This window comes from Lissotriton helveticus, chromosome 6, assembly GCF_964261635.1.
Source record: "Lissotriton helveticus chromosome 6, aLisHel1.1, whole genome shotgun sequence".
Lineage (NCBI taxonomy): Eukaryota > Metazoa > Chordata > Amphibia > Caudata > Salamandridae > Lissotriton > Lissotriton helveticus.
Window position 1 is genome coordinate 778,356,906 of NC_136067.1, and position 19,437 is coordinate 778,376,342.

At 43.2% G+C, this 19,437-nt stretch overlaps 1 protein-coding gene across 3 annotated transcripts in view; it reads left to right on the forward strand.

Annotated features, from left to right (window-relative positions):
• The window catches only part of RNGTT (RNA guanylyltransferase and 5'-phosphatase), a 1,800,355-nt gene that overhangs the window by 764,703 nt on the left and 1,016,215 nt on the right, over positions 1-19,437 (forward strand). For all 3 annotated transcript variants that reach the window (XM_078648288.1, XM_078648286.1, XM_078648287.1), the window contains one exon: positions 6,807-6,878. In XM_078648288.1, the coding sequence (XP_078504414.1) occupies positions 6,807-6,878 (72 nt within the window). The remainder of the gene's footprint in view (positions 1-6,806; positions 6,879-19,437) is intronic.

The window sequence follows — 19,437 nt, forward strand, 5'->3', positions numbered from 1 at the left end:
AAGACCATAAATTTGGTCTTTAAGGTGTTGATTTCTAAACCGTGTTCCCCACAGAAATCTACAAACCCTTTTAAGACGCGCTGAACCGCAAATCAAAATAAGCTTTTCGTCCTTGTCAAGGGATCGGAGATAGGGCTGTAAGACCCGATCTTCATCAACAGACTCTGAGAATACGCACAAAGCCAGTGTCTTCTCATTGAGGAAGGATCAAAACTGTAAATGATTGAGACCTGTCGGAACATTTTCTGAACATAAATGTCAATGAATCCCTATTTCTTTCATGGTGGACACTGGTACCAACATATGTGCCATAACGTACATTGACTTTTCAAATCTACCACATATGCCCAATTTTTAAGCGGGTGATGAGCATATCAAAACTATGAATCGAGCAACCCTCGTAAGTACATGACTGTGTTCTGTCCTCAACTTATGCACAACACGACGTCCTGCAAACTCAGCATCTGTGGTGGAGGCCGCTGCTGGCACTGGTTGTTTTTTAAGCTTCAATCAGCAGTCAAACAAGGGCTTCTAAAGGTTCTGTGTCAAATTATAGATAGTCTGTTTACTAAATCAGTGAGGCAGAACTCTTTCCAGATCTGTTTTCAAGTTGGGAGCAAATTAAAGAGTCATCAAATTCGACTTCATATATATGTGTCAAACAAGTAGCTCAACAGTTCTTTGGAAGTCCCCTCAGAATTCAAAAGCAGGTTGAAAAGGAACTTCAAAACTTAATGGAGCAAAACATCATTGAACTGGTAAAAGGGCTGACACCCTGGGTTTCACCCACCCATTCTTACTGTACCAAAAGAACATCTGCATCAGAGTTGATATGCATCAACCCAATCAAGCCCTTCAGTACAAGAAACACATGGCACCAGTGATTCATCAGTTAAATGGAGCATATGTGTTCCCCAGCCTACAGCTCAACAATAGATATCATCAGTTAGAGCTGGAAGAGGGTTTGGGAAACATCACGACTTACACCACGCACTGCAGGTTGTATCAATACAAGTGATTTAGTTTTGTCTCTCTTTTGTTGCTCAAGTATTTCAAAAAGTAGAATTAAGAAAAGTCATCCAAAGCATACCTAAGTGTCACTCTGTTGTAGACCCAAGAAGCTTTACAGGATGCTCTTTGCACACTCAATAAAACAAGTGTCAATTCCGAATGGCCAATCTGAAGTTCTACATCCACATTTTTTCAAAAGAAGGAATGTGTCATAACCCAGACAAATTTTCTACTTTTGTTCCAGCACCAATACGAGAAAATCTGTCAGCCCACTGTTCATTTCCGAGACTAACGTGCTACTGCTCCAGATATATTCCAGACCAAAGGAATCCTTCTTTAGATGGTAACGGAAATCTCAAACTGTATTCCAAACTTTTGCATAAAAATCACAAATGCTGAAAGTCTTGCATTCTTTGGCCCGAATGGCACCAGCCCTTTGGCCTTGAGAGCAATTTTTGCGCAAAGAGATGATCCTGAAGCCGGATGACTAGTAATAGCATATGTCAGCTTGAGCCTTACAAAGCCAAAACTAGCCTTCTTGCAGACAAAGGCAGACAAAGAAAGAAGGCCCAGTAGTGATGTGGGCATCTGAGCACTTTCGTATCTTTTTATATGGTTAATCATTCATCGTTCTGACTCACCATTAGTCACCATATTTGGAAGCACCAAACGCCACTACAAACAGAAATGGGGGGCTTCCATCTGCAATACTGCATATTCAAGATCCTCCAAAGACCTGGTAAGGAAAAAACTCCTGTTGACCACATTGAATCACGCAGGAAACTTAGAATGTGCTCATAACTTGCACCTGCTAAGGAAAATTAAACATCTTTAGGCTTATCAACATATCTAAAGTGAATACGCCTATCATGCCAAAGGGTTGATACTCTAGCTCGTTTTGTCATTTATCGTACATTGCAAAGTCAAGTAGTCAACCTTGCACATGGAGGACCTAGAGCTTTGGTAGCCACCAAGACACTGGTTAGACAAAAAGTGTGGATTATTTTCATACGTAATCGAGTAAAAGAATGGCACGTACGTCTAACTGAGCCTCTTCAGATGTTGCGCCTTCCCACACAGGTGTGAATCGAGGTTGCAGCTGATTTCTTTGGGCCTGTCTTGACTACTCAGTACCTGTTAGTTCTTACTGATGAATGCTCACAATTCCCTGTAGTCATTGCTGTGGACAACACTGACTCTTAGGTACCCATTGCAGCACTTATCACGGTCTTCTCACATTTAGTACTCCCAAAGTTGGATTATGGTCCAACTAGCTCTGGAGGAGACTTTAAGGAATTTGCTGGTTAGCTAGGTTTCAAAAACTGAAAAATATGACTGTTGTGGCATCAAGCCAATGGGACTAACGATTCATGGCAAGACCGTCCACATTGCTAAAGCTATCAAAAGCTTATCCTCAGAAACAATGTGTCAAATTCACAGTAATTACTGGAACACACTGCCTAGCACAACAGGTGTGTCTTCAGCTAAACTCACGTTTAGAAGAATGATGTGCGTGACTATACTTTATCTAGCTGAAGAATCCTGCTCCGACGTAACACAGAAAGTACAACTTTGATCTGCAACCGCCAAAGAGAAGATAAACGTATATACCGAGCAGCAGTGGAGAGTTCAGTCTTCATGCTTGTTGTAAGGAAGCTTTGTGCTTGTCAAGTCTTGTGGTACCCGCAAGTATCATCCAAATTATGACCCTCAACCATATGTAATCATTGACATTACTGGATCTGTGGTCACAGTCCAGAACGATGGGCACATGACCACTCAAAAATCCTCATTTTTAGGTACGGGGGTGCCCCAAGAAACGGGATAGGAAGTGGTCGCATTGGAACAAATATCAAGGGGAACCCTGTGTGTCGCCCACTGTTGAAATGGAGATGCATAGACAAGCGGGACGTGAGGCAAATGTTTAATATACAATGAGAATTAATGTCTGCTCGGTTATTCTGTTGATTATCTTGAACACGTTGTCCAATCATGTATATATGGCTGTGTTTGAAACCAATAAACAAATTTACCAAAAAAAGAAGCCTCATATTTTTAAACACTCTGTTGGACCCCTGTGAAAACGAATTTGAAGTGAAATCACCTTTCTTGAATGACAGCTGTGGAGAAAATGATGATGGAGTCTCTGAAATGTTAAGGTAAATGCTAACCACCCCTGATATGTAGGAGCTCTGTCATCCACTGCCTACTTCTTTTTCTCTAGATTCTGAACCGGCCCCTCCCTATATTCCTCTATCTAATATATCACTGGATTCAAGTACCTTTTGCTTAATTACTCCCACTTTACCTCTCGTTCCTTCCACTCACCTGTCTAGCCGTAACCAAAAGGTCAAAGCTCCAGAATGCTTTAATACAGTGATAGACTAATATAGACTACAAATATACGTTTTGGTGAGATGACCATCTTTGAACCTGCCTGTCTTCTGGACGCATCACTTCCAGCATAGTAATGTCTTTTCTGTTCTGCATTGGGAATGGGATGGTTGCAGGAACCAGGTGGGCTTATCAGGTATAGAGCGAGCTGCGCGCCAGTAAGTCATCAATGCCTGCACTCTCCTCCTAGGCCATGTCAGCTAAGGGTCTCAGTACTGGACATCATGCTGATATTGTAGGCTGCTTGAGAGCTGATTCTTTGATTCCATCATCACCATTTTCGTTGCTTTATTGGTGAGTGGGCTGGGTGAAATCATGACAACATAGTGTGTTGCTTGAAGGATACTACACTGGTGCGCTTAATGCGTGAAGGGCAAAATGTCTGTATGCCGATATTACTGAACTGGTAAGTGAAAGAAAACATGAACCCAAAAGGCCTAGCAAACAGTGACTGTCTTCCTGTTGAGCTAATTCTACTTAGTTGCTTTTGGGGTACAGTTATTTGTGACGCTAATGAGGCGGTTGACCTGTCCTTTTTCTCATTTATGCATTGTGTTTTGACAAACCGTAATAGAATTGTAGAAAAGTGGAATATTATCTTTTGTGAGCTTCTCTGATGTAGCAATTTTCTAATGTCACCGAAACCTCCTATTTGCAAGTCATTCAGTCGCACTGTGATCAGCAGCACAAGCTCAATAATGCTTTGTACGAGGAGTCAGACTTTATATTTTGATTCGAACCTTAGCACACCTCCCTGAGATCCTAGTCTGAAGATACTCTCCTGGTTAAACGTAAACCACAACTAACCAAGTTTGATTAAATGTTCAATAACCATTTTATTTATCCATTTGCTCACTGTTCCACAAGACTGGAGCTCTAACTCACAGGAGTCTCTTACATTGACTGAAACTGGTCTTGGGTTGCTTGTCTTCCGATCTGGAAGAGGGGCCAGGCCTGGCAGTTCAGGATGGACAAACAGTTTCTGTCGGAGAAGGAACAAGACAGGTTTGCATATGACTGGTCTCTGTCTAGAGTGGAGTAGTGGGCAAAAAATGCTCGAACTCAATCCTGACACCAATTTGATCTAACAAAGAATTGTAGATGTCATGAGTTGAGGAAATGTTTTTTCCCTTTCTATAATGCAAAATGTTCATTGTATTGGTGTTCTTTCCATAGTTACAGTTCTTAACTGGTATTGTCTCATGGGGTCTCTTCATTTATTTTTTTTCAAATCTCTTTATTGATTTTATATTTTTAATGCTCATAATTCCTGCATGCAAACAGCACTGGACTTCGATTTATATCATGGATACGGTACACATGTGCATTTATGTCCCGATTGCATTATTTAGACAATAGGAATATGATAAAGGAGTCGGGGGACATAAAAGCAGGACAATAATTATAACCATACAGTTCTAGTTATCTTGTGCATCAAATACGTTATTACACATCTGTTACTGTCTGCCTTTACATGTATTTGTAGAGAGACAAAGTGGTAACATCAGTACTGGTAGATGGCCTGGTAGTGCCAATGGATTAGATAAATTAGGCAAACAGAAAAAAAAGAGAATTGCATAAACTAAGAAAATGAACAACTAAACATGTGTAACAGATGCTCAGCCCATAGTGCCCTACCATGTCTCATGGGGTCTCTTCATGTTGCTCTGTTACCACTAATTACTAGCATTCTAATGACAGTAATAATTTCTTCTGGGCAGACTTTGAATTCTGGATTAATTAAGCAATGCATATTTACGCATTCTCCTTAAACTATAATCAATAAATACATCATTCATTATCTTCCACTAATAAAAGCTTTAAATTCTTCTCAGATCCTAATAAATCTGGTGGAAATGTAGTTGATACTCACAAATCACAGTTTGTTAAACTCCATTTATCATATTCTATACATCCTCTTGGCAAACCTCATTTTGAAATTTACTTCTTTTCGTGAGCAGAAGAGAGAGGCTTAAGCAAATCTTTCTTTGGTTGCACATGGTCTTAACTATAGTATTTCCAATGTTGAAAAACATGTAGACAATAACAGTTATCCTGTAATTTATTGTGTAAACTCTTTTTGGCATTGTGTTTATATAATTAGATGACGCCTGGTCTGCAAGATATGTGGGGCTATGTGGCAAACAAGAACCCCTCATTTCAACCCTATCAGATATTTCAGTTCTGCCTCAGTAATTGCATTTTTATAGTCACCCTACATCTCTGTGTGGTCCTCAATCTTAACTCTTTAAAGCCCAAAATTATAATCCAGTATTAGTCCACATTTTAGGGAATTATTTTATTCTGGGCTCTGCCATCAATCCCCTCCAAAAGTTGCAAGTAGGTGGGTTGAAAGCATTCTTTCCAGCAATGTTTAGTCATGTGCATCATGGAGGTCTCTATTTTATCATCTTTGTTTTATAATCTTAGTGCATGGGTCCTTATTAAATGGCCTCTATCCTCTCCCACAAAATTAGGGAAACAATCTGAAGAGCCGTAGTCAACCATGAAAGTGAAGAAACTCCCAAACGTCTCATCCTAGCCACTTTGGCAGTCTTGTCTAGTGGCCTCTTTCAGTTACAGCTATACAGTGTGGGTGATGGCACGTTACCTACATTTTCAATTTTGGAGAGCGGGGAGACTATAATGCTCATTATAATTAGTAACGTTTTATTTTCACTACAGAGTCAATGGGGATCCATTATTTAACACCCCATTACATTGAAGCGGAGTTTATAACATTACCTCAGCTGCCTGATTCTCAAAGCATGGCAACTACACTACATTGATGAGTCCCGAAAAGAATGAAAGGCACATGCGACTGTCCAATGTCTCAGAGAATTTACCTTTTTTTTAACATGAAAAGGTGTGTTCAGGTTTGCCGCTGGCTTAGACTTCAATATCGATCTTGGCTTGTTCAGGGGTATTAAAGCAAAAAGATGGTTGTTCTCCAGTGAACATTTATTTGTCTCCTAGTGCCTGCTGGGCTGGCGACTTGTTTTTGAGATTCAAAACACTTCATAAAGTACATGCTATTGCTGCCTACCTTTAAAGGTTTCATCATTACTTATGGTTATGAACATTTTCTACAGAATTCACAATATGGTTATCGCTTGAAAACTATTCACTAGAAAGAGTACCATCGGGTGCATACAGATTCAAATGTTCGTAGTTGGCAACAAGATAAGTTGTATTTGCCAATTGGCACATGATCTCTTCAGTCACTTCATTTTAAAGCGCACACTGGCGATATTTGCCAATTTCGTAATAGCTTGAGTCTAAGTCTGTTTCAGACCTGGACATGGTTAAACAGTATTTGTCTGTATCTGAAGGTTTTCGCTGTTTACTATCTCCAAAATTGCTTTGTACTTACATTTTAAAATACATTTAATTTGTTTTAGGAGATGATCATTGACAAGGTAAAAGGACAAGTGGTTCCTCGGTACCTGATATACGACATCATCAAATTCAGTGTAAGTACCTGCCGCCTCCATTATAATTTGTCTTGATCTTGTTAGTCACGTTTAATAAATCTCCCGTGCAAGGAAATCAATGTTCATTTAAGGTTGCCCTGTCCTTTATCGTTAATTACATGCTGTTCCTGAACTGTATACCAGATCAGAAACTCCTCTCAATTTGCGTTTTCGGCAGTAAAGATAAATTGTGCAAAAGAGGATGTGATGGCAGCGACGAATAAGCAGAGATGGAATGAAGATGTCATCTCAAATGTTAAAAGGCATTTACTAAAGCAGGAGGCCTGACTGTGGCAAGCTGGGGCGTTGGTTCTTCGTTTTTGTTTTCATTGCAAGGCAGAAAATAAATCCTTCTGAAATGTGTAGCATGCACAAATTGCAACCCTTCCTCCTAAGTGAGCTCCTGATGTGCAGGCAAAATAAATAGCCAATATTTAAAGTGATATAAAATGAAAAACGCACACTTTGAATCCGCATTGGAACTGACGAGAAAGTAACTATTTTTAAGTGGATATATCATTCAGAGGGAGTCAATGTGTACAGTAGGCTTACCCATTGCCCCTGCTGTATGCAGTAGTGGGCAGAGGCGAAATGTAAACAGATTGACAGAGTAGTGGATTGAGCCCACGTACCACAGCCACTCTATGTATATATGGTATGCATGCTTTTTTTGGAAAAACAATAGTCTAGCTAAGCAACTAAAGCTGGTTCCAAGGCCAGGTCTAAAATGTGCTATTTACCATTGCAGTGTTTTGGGGCTTAGGATTGCCTAAAGGCGTTCTTTGAAAATGACAGTGAAATGTGTACCATGTCTGTAATACCCTACTTCATAATAATCAGGGGATAGTGACAGGGTAACTGTCTCTTTTCATTTGACGACTCCTTTAAGGCAGGAGTGTCAAATTTGAATGTGACGCGAGAGCTTACCAAGTTTTGACATTTTGGTGGCTACTACAAACACTGCTGCCTGTTAGTTGCCTATGGTTGTGGGAGATGCCTGGCTAATGTGGCACATACCATTCAAGCTGACCTATATTTTTCATGGGGGTGCTGAGGCCTGGCCTCTGTTTTTTTCATTACTGAGACCAATGCAGTCTCTTTATGAGTCGTGTGGTGAAATGTGCTCAGAAACTGCTGTTTAGGGTTGTCACTTGAAATCCAGCTGCTAAAGTCTGCGAATCGCCACTGATGTGTAATATGTTAAAAAGTTGCATTCTGTAACTATTTCATACTTCTGTGTTTCACCAGTCACCATTATTTTGTAATTCACCCCTTTCCCTATTGAGTAAATAATTGTAGCAATGTTAGCTTGACTTAAAGCTCTTGTTGAAGTATTTGCTGTTTTAGGCTTAAACATATCCCCCTTTGAATGTAAGAGCTTTAACTTCCTGTGAATGCTGTTGCGTAGCAAGCTGTCTGAATGTACTTTCCGTCTTGTTGCATGGATGTCCACTGTTTTCCTGTAAAATCTTTGTAGTGGGGAGCTTGTAATATTTGACTTGGATATTCCCGTTTTAAATGCCATGTTACAATCCATTTCATTGATGTCCAGTGATGGTGGAATCATGACAAATTCTTCGGAGGCGCTCTTTAATTACATTTTATTTAATTTTCAGATGTTATGTTTTGTACCTGCTTATGCAACTTCATTTATTTCAGTTGTGTATAGAAAAGAAGAATCGCTGCACCTAAGATGAAATAATGTTCCTTAATAGACAAACCACACACAAACACTTATCTGCATGGATTCCTGTTGAACTGGCATCAGTGCCCTTCAGGCTCCCCACAGTCTGTGGAACAAGCAGTATTGAAATGTACTTAGCCCTCATGCTCAGGCAACCAGAATGCTAATTAAAGCACATCTCTGTCTAAAACAGATGAAACAAGAAATTATACATGCCTGCAATTTATAATAATAGTGCTTTTAAACAAGCATACAACTTTTTGCCTTAATATACTCTGGTACTGCCATACTGGGGCATTACATAATTTTAGGAAGCGATTATTCAAGAGATAATATTAATTTATATTCTAATAACGCAATTTACAGCCTAATGAAGCGACCAAATGACCCTCATTCCGCGAAAAGTGTTGGCTTTATCTTCCTTTTATAAAATGAATATCTGCTATATTTGTTTCTGGAATTCTGAAGCAAAACATATTGACTGATCTTGATATAGTCCTTCATTTGAGGCTTTAACCCTTTCTATCTGTACTCATTGAAACTTTCCTTTGTTGGGATGGGGTTTGCTGTGTTGAGCCCAGCCTGTTTTTTTCTCCCACCCCTTTTTGCGAAAATCATTTTATCTTTGGTGTTTAATAGGGTTTGTACTAATGTTCATAATTTACAAAAGATGTATGTATACCCTCTAAGTGTAGTAGAGCCTGCATACCAGTTAATAGTGTAGTTAATGCAGACATTTTGTCCATAAGAGCCAACCATATCACAGTTTACTTCTCTAATGGTTCTTTTTATTCGTCTTCTGCAATACATAGGGCTTCAGACCCTGTGGGTGACATGCTACTCTTCACGTCCGGTTCATCTTCAAGCTACCACACTTGCACTTATATATACTGTCTATATTTATTTCTTAACACTTACAAATTATGTACATTTCATTCAGGCATAGTCCTTATGAATTGGTTGGGCTTCTTGATGAAGCAAGTGTTTATTAGACATTTCAATGAAGTTAAATTCCATTTGAAGAACACAAAAAGCACCATTGAAGAACCTACCTATGATACTCTTACTCTTGTTTTCTAGCAATCCTAAAGGAGAGTTTCAAATGTATTAAGGACATGGAATTGTGGATTATGCTATGCTCTTTGCTTTATTTTCCCACAGCACCCATAACAAAATCAGTACAAGACTACATTTTCCATGAACAAATAACAACATTGTCCAAAAGGCCATTAAATAGCATCCTCTAATTTCATATGATGTGCAAATCCCCAACATTTAGCCACCAAACTCCTTCCTGTTTTTTCCTATGTACCTGCCAACAAGAGGTAATTTTAAGTATAACCAACTGTCTTCATATCACTGTTCTAGAGAACATCATCACATAAAAAGACACATTCAAATTATATATACTCTTCTTTACTATCAACACATGTTTCCATAGTATTAATAAAAACCAAAATATTTGGTTCATAGTGCTCATATACACTCTAAAACCTTTCTGGAGCGGGAACAAAACCTATTCCTCTTCCAAGCAAACTTGGACCCTTTCTAGTAGTTGTCGACAAAATAACTTCTGAGAAATGTCAATCAAGCTAATGGGCTTATAATTTGCTGGATCCCGTTTGTCGCCCTTCTTATAAACTAGCACTACTGCTGAACCCATCCAGGAATCGGGTATATCTGCCCTTGTTGCTATAGCATTACACATTTGGTTAAAAATACAGCCCATTATCACTGGTTTTGAGGCTAAAATATCTCCCAGGCCTAGTGCTTTCCCCTTTTTAGGTCTTACCTGAGCCAGCGCATGCACTGCGCTGCGAGACATTTAGTTAGGGCTTTTAAAAGTGCTGCCACACGGCCCAGCACTTGCGTTCACATGCGCGTGCACAGCCGCCAGCTTTCTCCTCCACCACAGATTTTGTCACTCTGCTGTCCTCCACTCCCCCTGCCTCTCTATACTGCGCATGCAGCAGTGCGCTCTGCTTGTACCAGCCCCCGGTCCCTGTACCTCGTACTTCCATGTGGTGTCAGCCGTGACCTGTTGGCTCTCCAGTGATCTCCGCTGTCCGGGCTTCTGGATACTTTCCACGTTGCTTCCGTGACAGATGCTCGTTGGGGCTTTACAGATACTTTTGTACCGCGTTCACTTCTCTTACATCATGGTGGCCGCAGCCGCGCTCCTCCCCCATGGCCTATCACGCTTGATTTCTGCTCGAGGGCCGCTGCTTTGTTATCTCCCATGTCCAGGCGTCCTTAGTTTTGGCATCAGCACAATCGCCTGTGTCATGCTTGTATATTGACCTCCGGTGGTTACCAGGAGTGAGAAGCAGCGTGATGAGCCAGGCATTTTACGGCCAAGACGAGGGAATCGGCGGAGCCGCCATTTTCTGCCAACCCCTTGTCTTGTGTGCTGTAGGACTGCCAACACCCACAGCGGGTCCGCTGCCTATTTCCTTAGAACCACATACGGCAGGTCACTCTGCTTTGGCCATTGCCATTCCACGTTCCCCTACCTCATACTTGCGTGTAGTATTGGCCTTGACATGTCGGCTTTCCAACTACCGCTGCTGTCAGGGCTTGCTGAGGCCTCTCCCGCTTTCTCCCTGATGGTTGCTCGGAGCAGCTTCTCAGGATATTTCTGCCGCTGCCCTTTACTCACTCCGTGGAGGCCGCAACCTCGCCCTTCTCCCGCTCCCCGGCCCCATGCGCTTGACTGCTGCTGTTCGAATTTTCAAATGAATGTGCGCAGCAGTAAAGAGAAAGCACAGGTCTCTGCTTTGTTGAATCCATTCTGGGCGTTCTAGCCCTACAGTGAATCTGCCGTCCCCTGGATTTAACCCTCTCTCTGTATGCTGGTTCCAGTGTTCTATCTGTATGTTTGTTACATGACATCGAGTGAGAAATATGAAATGACAAAAAAAGGAATTAACAAAGAAGCACATTTGAATGAGCTGTTTCACACAAACTTGCAATGTGTATTCAACCCCAGCAGTTTAATTCCATTTCACAGTCAATAAACGAGAAATTAGTTATTTGAAATGATGCTTGCTTCAGTTTTTGGCAAGCGTTTTCCGCGCACTTTTCTGCAATTGACCCAAAAGCATGATCCAGGCAGTTGTGTTAAGAGTAAAAAATATTTTTTAGCAGTGTTATTTTTTAACCTTCTCTTTCGCCCTCATTTCTTTTCCACCCTCCACTCTTGATGCGTTTGCCTTCATCTGCCTCTGATGAGTCCTGTTATTCGTTCTCTCCTCCTCACCGGCGTCGCCCGCTCCTCCTTGGACTCTCCCTTGGACTCTCACTTTACACCCCCGCCTTCTGCTCCCTGTTTTATTATAGTATCCACCTGCACAGGGTGGGAGGAGGGCTCTCACTCTCGCATCCTTTCCAGCTTATGCTTGCTACCTCGCTTAACTTTGTCCTTTCACCCATCAATGCCTCCTCTATCCCTCCCACCTCTCTTTTCTCCGAGTTCATCCGCTCCTCTCTCACCCCTTCCTTTTCTTTTCGCACCCCGCTATTCCTTGTCCCCTCAACCTCTCTCTCTGACCCCTCCCTTCTTCTCTCAAGCCTTCCCTTTTCCTCCCCTCGATTCTCTTCCTGTTTCACCCCTCCCCATTAATTTCTCCCCATAAGCCGCACTCTTCCCCCCCTCCCCTTCTCATGGGCTCCAGTCGCTCACCCACTTCTGCCCTAGCCCCCACCACCCAATGAATGACACACGTGAGGTTCACTCCCTCTATGTTCCCATCACCGCCCCCCTCTTAAGTTTGCCTCCCCCTCCGGCACCACCACCGAAAGCGAGGCACACCCAATCCCCCAAACTTACATGGTACCGTAACTGCTCAGAAAGTGCTTCGGGCTACACGTCTGGCATTAAGCACTATACAAACGTACTCCACCATGCTCTCTGTGCCCTCCATCCGACCGCACACTTGCTGGGAGGCACGAGTGGGGTTAACTCCTCAAAGGACGAGGCACACCCCGGACATGACACAGAGTGCATCTTCTGGGTCCACGCGAAGGCCTTGGTCGCAACAGAAGACACCAAGACAAGGATGACCCGGGAACAACTTATCTGGTGGCGAGTAAAGCTGTCATTGAGAAATCGCTTTTGCCTGCTATGTCCCATTGTATGTAGTATTCAGTGCGAAAAAGGCCTCAAATTGATTATGATGTCAACAAGTAAGAAATTCACAGATGCCATGATTCTATGATCACTGTTCCTGCAGCTGCATACTTAATTCCTGAAGAAATATTAGTTTACCATTTAAACTCAGTTAGCTTTTGTGGCTGTTTCCTAGAGCTCATGGCAATTGAGCTGTAGAAACTTTTGGACTTTATGTATTTTTATTTTTTTAAGTTTTGCATCGCGCGAACTCGACTTTAAGGTATTGGAGCGCTTTACATGAGCATCAGCTGTATTACACAAATTGTTTCTTTTTGCACGGAAGGAATAATTGATTGGCCTAGAATCACAGTACGTTGAAATGACTGTCGTGACTCGAACCCAGTTCCCGAGTCAGGAGAACTGGCTGTAATGCCACAATCCTCTCCTACACGCATAATGGGATTTGATAATTTGCAATGATTTGGTGTTTCTGTAATTTTAGTGCTTTGCAGTGGGTATGGGAAACTCCCAAATAAAGTATGTAGTGTTTGGAAGCCACAGGTGTGGCAGAGCTGAGGGAAGTAAAATAGTGCTGGTATGGTAATGGGAAGTCTCTGAAGGTGGTAATCTAAGGCTCAACCTCTTATGAGGTCTTGCTTAAATAGCAAAGCTCCACCACAGCATCACTGAGCTCCACCTTTGCATCATTCAGCACCACCAGAGCATCACTCAGCACCACAACAGCATCACTCAGGGCTACCACAGCATCACTCAGCGCCACCACAACATCATTCCTGGCTACCTCAGCGTCACCTCTTCACCCCATGAACACCAGTGCAGCACCACCACCTCGGCATCACTCAGCACCACATCAGTATCACTCAATATCGCCTTTGCACTAGTACACCATCACCTCAGCATCACTCAGCAACACCTGAGTATTATTCAGCATCACCTGAGCTTCACCTCCGCACCAGTCACCACCACCACCTCAGCAGCACTCAGCACCACCTCAGCCTGCTCTCGGAATTTGGCATCTGTTGATTCTCCCCTAGTGTTCATCCGCTGCTAGTGTTATAATACTGGTACTAGTTCAAAGCCTTCACCCTCCGATTGTTTATGCCCCCTCAAAAAAAGCTATAACAAACAACCATTGAAACAGGCAGAAACAAGTTGCCAGCATTGCAAGGACAAAAGAAAACTGAGGACATTTTTATTGTAAATACGTTTTCTAATATGGTCATTCAGTTGTACATAAAGCCTTCTTGGTCATATATAAGGTAACAAAAAGGCTTCTAACACTTTTTTATTATAACTTTTCAGCATGCTGCACAGCATCCACACTTCTCTACAGCACAGCTTAAAGACATTGGCAATAGCTCTGGCTAAACACTTATAAGGCCCCACAGGCGAGACCTATTGGCTATGCCAATGCTAGCAATGGACTCCATTGTTTCCCTATATACTGAAAGTAATCTGGTGTACATCCCTCACTACTCCACGTTTATTGTTAAACACCAAAAACTTGCCCCAATTCCCAAATCAGCCTGTTTAGAGTAAAGGGTACTAAAATGATTAATGGTTACTAAACTGATTAACCTAGGTGAGTGGCTGGATGTGAAAGTCTTCTTCCTTAACCTGATGTGTTGTCCCTTTAGATATCAAATGCCAAAAATTGCTTGCTATCCTTTAGTGTTGCTACTATAATAAGGTCTCCCACAGCCTCTCTTCCCAATGCCTTTTAAATTCTAAATGGGACATTTTATATTTTTTTCTTTTCTCAGCTAAAGTTCCCCTGCAGCCATTTTTAAGAGCAGTCATCAACTCTTCCCTCATCTCCTTATGTTGCTGATCATACCATATTGTTCTGTTAGTACTAATTGCTTTACTATTTCCCTCCTTCTAACAAAAGAAGAAAAACATGTTTAGTCTTTTCTATTAATTCAATGAAAGTACCTACTATTATTTACGCTTCATGTTCATACTGATTAATGTCAGTTATTGTGTGTATTATGATTGTGTAAATCTGGAATAAAGTGTCTTCATTCCTCTCAATCAGAAGCCACTTTATCCTCCTCCTGTTATTACTAAGAACGATTGAAACATCAGATTTTTCCTCCATTTGGTCACTGGGAAAAATAGGTATTTGTGCTAAATCTAATACCAATGCCTTGTTATCGTTTTCTAACCTTTCGATTACCTCCATATCTACCAAATGAGGCCAAAGAGACACACCCAAAAGGATACTTGTTTCTGGTCCAGCTAGTACATGGCTTGGCAGTTTGGGCTGGACTATTCCCATGAGGAACAGGGTCAAGACTGATACGTATATGGTTGGGTCTAAACTGGGGTGGCATGGTTAGCAAAGGAACAATGAATTTAACCCAGATCTCTTGACTGGGAGGGAATGTTTGATTTGTTCCACATTCCATTAATCATTTGTGCGTCTTTTGATATGTTAACCCTAGCTATTTGTGCTGTTCCGTTGTGCAGGTTATCCTAATGTAGACATGCCATTCCAGAGAATTTCCCTATTTACTTCATTTTTAGGTTGAAGCCTGCTTATGTCTTCTGGTGGACATTCTGAAAGCTTCCCTGAGAAGGCATTTCACCCATTGCTTACTATTGGCTTTGTAGTGTGTAACTCACACTTGCTTGCTTTCTATATGCTTTAGGCTGTCCAGCTTGAGTTCATCCCTCCCTCTGAGCAATCCTTTTATACTGTATCCTTCTGAGTGCTCACTTTCTGTAAACAGGCCTTTAAATCTTGTTCTATCTTGTCACATTTGCTGTGCATTTAAAGACAGAGGCCAAATGTCAAGCTCTGTCTTTAAGGGAACTTGGTGTTTACTTCAAAGTGAGAGCATTTATGTTACAATCCTGCTGGGTACCTATGTGAAATGAGAGGGTGTAGGATATTTTGTTTCTGGCACACAAAAAAAATGAACAGCGCTGATGATTCAGTATATATCAAAATTAGGAAAATACAAATGAAGCACATTTGTTGTTAAATCTGAAGTGTGGTGGAAACAAATATATGAATACTATCAAAGCACATCAATACACTAGGTGATGACATTTCCAAATATTATAGTTTGTGTACAGTAAAACTGTATGTTGATGCAAGTGTAATGGTAATTTCAATTAACAAGCATTGAAAATGCAATAGGTCTCGCAATAGAAGAGTTTGACATTTTTCGTTTTTCAAATGGATGGCGTTGCGTGGATGAGTGGCGTTGCGTGGATGAGTGGCGTTGCGTGGATGAGTGGCGTTGCGTGGATGAGTGGCGTGTGTGAGTGGCGTTGCGTGTGTGAGTGGCGTTGCGTGTGTGAGTGGCGTTGCGTGTGTGAGTGGCATTGCGTGTGTGAGTGGCGTTGCGTGTGTGAGTGGCGTTGCGTGTGTGAGTGGCGTTGCGTGTGTGAGTGGCGTTGCGTGTGTGAGTGGCGTTGCGTGGATGAGTGGGGTTGGAATGCAATAGGTCTCGCATTAGAAAAGTTGTAGTTATTGGTCTTGTAAATGACATATTTTATTTATTTTTTCGTTGTTAAAATTGCTAAATTGATGGCTTTGTCATTTACAGGGCGATAGATAGATAGATTGATAGAGAGTGAGTGCGATAGAGAGATAGAGTGAGGGCAATAGATAGAGTGAGGGGAATAGATAGAGTGAGGGCGACAGATGTGTGTGTTTGTGTGTGCGGTTGTGTGTGTAGTTTGAGTGGTTGTATGTGTGAGTGGTTGTTGTGTGGGTGGTTGTATGTGTGGGTGGTTGTATGTGTGGGTGGTTGTATGTGTGAGTGGTTGTATGTGTGAGTGGTTGTATGTGTGAGTGGTTGTATGTGTGAGTGGTTGTATGTGTGAGTGGTTGTATGTGTGAGTGGTTGTATGCGTGTATGGTGGTGGGGTAGGAAATTAAACAGCAATCGAGTTTTGCATGCGGTGACTGTTGCCATGTTTTCGCCGTGCCCTTGTTTATCCCCTTACCACATTTGCCCTGGAGTTTCGTTGGCTGTGCAATTTAAGGATATCCCTGCCTGTCTTGGCCCCCGGTAGCAGGGAGGAGAGCGCGCCGGACCGGTCGCGTGGCACTGCTATGGACCCCCGTGTTATTCTTCGAGAGCAGCGCTGCTGATTGCCTCAGCAGACGTCCGGGTAATTATCTGCAGGTGGCGTTGCCTAAAGCGCTGCCATTATTATAAAAATATAGACCCATGACAACATATGAAAAAGTCAACACACAGCACGGTACTAATAAAACATAGTTGAAACGCACTCACATGTGTGCGAGAGGCAGGCGATCATGTGGAGAAGCGTCCTCGGTTACAAACACCTCGTGTAACTAACAGCGGCAGCATTTTAAAACATTGTTTGCACTTTAAAACAAAGAGATTACGACAAACATATGTTTAGTTTAGAAGAAAGTGCCTGTATTTTAGCCCACCTTAACAGTACTACAACAGTGCGTTATAGAAGCCAAAGGAGGGTAGGGCTGGGGGAGAGTCAATGGCTGCAGCGCTACCCAGCATGAACCCAAACATCCCATGTACATTATAAACGCACCAAAGAAGACGCAGCCTTGGTTACAAACACCTCGTTTGACTAAGGCGAGAGGGCGGGGTGGGGGTGCAACTCTGTGTGGCTTGTGCTCTCCTGGCGCCTCTGGTCTGTTTACTGTTAACACATGGAATTCCAAAGCAATCATTAAGCCGGATGGCTCCGTCTATGTTGTGCACCACTGGCGCCTTTTGTCTGTTTCCAGCAGAGAGGAAGGAGCTGGAGAAGCAGGAAACTGAAAGTACGGCCGGCCACCGGCCAGCCATGAATGAACCCCTCGGTTGCCTGCACAAAAATACGGGCATCAGAAGCAAAAAAAAGACGCTGCGAGGCAAAGAGAGAAAGGGACGCGGGCTCATGTTTGTTTGAGGAAATCAGAGTTTAAAAACGAAAGGCACTAATCTCTTGCTCTTTAAGTTCTAGACATGGTCGTTTTTTATGTTTAAATCAAAAGAACTTTTGGCATGCTTGAGATACTGTAAAGAAACATACGGGCATCAGAAGCAAAAAAAAAGACGCTGCGAGGCAAAGAGAGAAAGGGACGCGGGACAGATAGAGAAAAGAAGAAACGGGTAAAACAAGACGGAGGGCATTGCTGTGGGGAGGGGGGAGGAGAAATGCGACACGGCGGGCAGGGGAGGGGGCGGAGCGGGGAGAGCGGTATGAGGGTGTGAAAGCAGCAGGGGCCTGGAGTGCGGCTAAGGGAACTGAAGAAACGCGACACGGCAGGCAGGGGAGGGGACGGAGCGGGGGTGTGGGAGGAGTGCGGCTGAGGGAAAATACATGCAAGCAGGCGGCTGGGGGCATGTGCACGCGCTTTTAAGCTCAATGCACATGCGCATTAAGCTTGAATTTCACGGGCACTGCAAGGAATCGCCACGATTCCTTGCAAGTTGGTTAAAGACTGTTTAAGCCCCAATAGTCTCGCAAGCTCGATGCGCATGCGCATCGACAGGCGAGACCTAAAAATGTGTTCTGTAATGTTTTGTGCACTACCACACCAGGCATACTATACAATATGCCACTCAACAACACTCTACCCCCTTCCACTCCCCGCCACTCCATTCTACAGCACTCAAATCTACTACATGTCACTCTACTCCCCTCCACTCACCCCACTCCACTCTACTACACTCCCCCAATCTACCACGATCTATCCCACTCCAGTCTACCACATTGTACTCTAATCTACCCCACTTCAATACAATCTACCCCTGTCAACTCCACTCCAATCTATCAGACTCTACCCCTCTCTTCCATCTACCCCAGTCCACTCCATCTACCCCACTCCAGTCTTTCCCACCCCATTCCAGTCTTTCCCATCCCATTCCAGTCTGTCTACCCCACTCCACTCTAATCTACCCAACCCACCCCAATCCACTACGATCCTATCTACCCCACTTCACACCAATCTACCCCACTCCACACCAACCTCATCTATCCCACCTCCCTTCAATCTATTTGTGATGGGATCACGGCGCCGCCAGCGCCGATACCACGGCTCCCCGCCCGATCACCACCACCATTCCCTGTTGCCCGGACAACCAAAACAACCAGGACTCCACCCCTTTCTTTTTTCCTACAGGAACCAATCACAACACAGAACCCACAGGAAGAACATCCCCGTGACCCCGGAAGTTCCTTCCCCTTTCCGGACGCGGACCACAGAAAAGCAGGAAGAACAGACAACACCGCGTTCAAGCAGGAAGACTCGTGGCAGGAGACGGCGTGCGACGAACCCCCGGAGAAGAGAGACGAACCCGAACCAGGAGACGAGGTCTGGACGGAGGACTGGTGGATTCCAGAGGAGGACGCTGGAGAGCGGCCGCAACTCAAGGACGGAGTTGCGGCGGGCCAAGTGAGTACCAGTTCTGCGTGTGTGTAGAATAGTAGACGGTACGAGTGTTTGTAGATTATAGCCTGTAAATATCACCCTTGTATAATAGAGTCCCTCCCTTCCACGTTTCACCGAGCACTGTGTATATACGTGTGAGAGCGGCACCTTCACGTCTGTAAATAAGAACCCCTCCCCCACGTCCTGACACGGAATCACCCTCCACCCTGACCTGGCTGTTTCTTCTCCTCTCCTACCTTCCCCTCCCTTTCCTCACCTTCGTTTCAGCCCCAACACTCCGGTGAAGGAAACGGTCTCCTACCCTCCGTTTAACCGACAGTACTAACGGCCGTCATTCTATCTCTCCTTTTCCCCC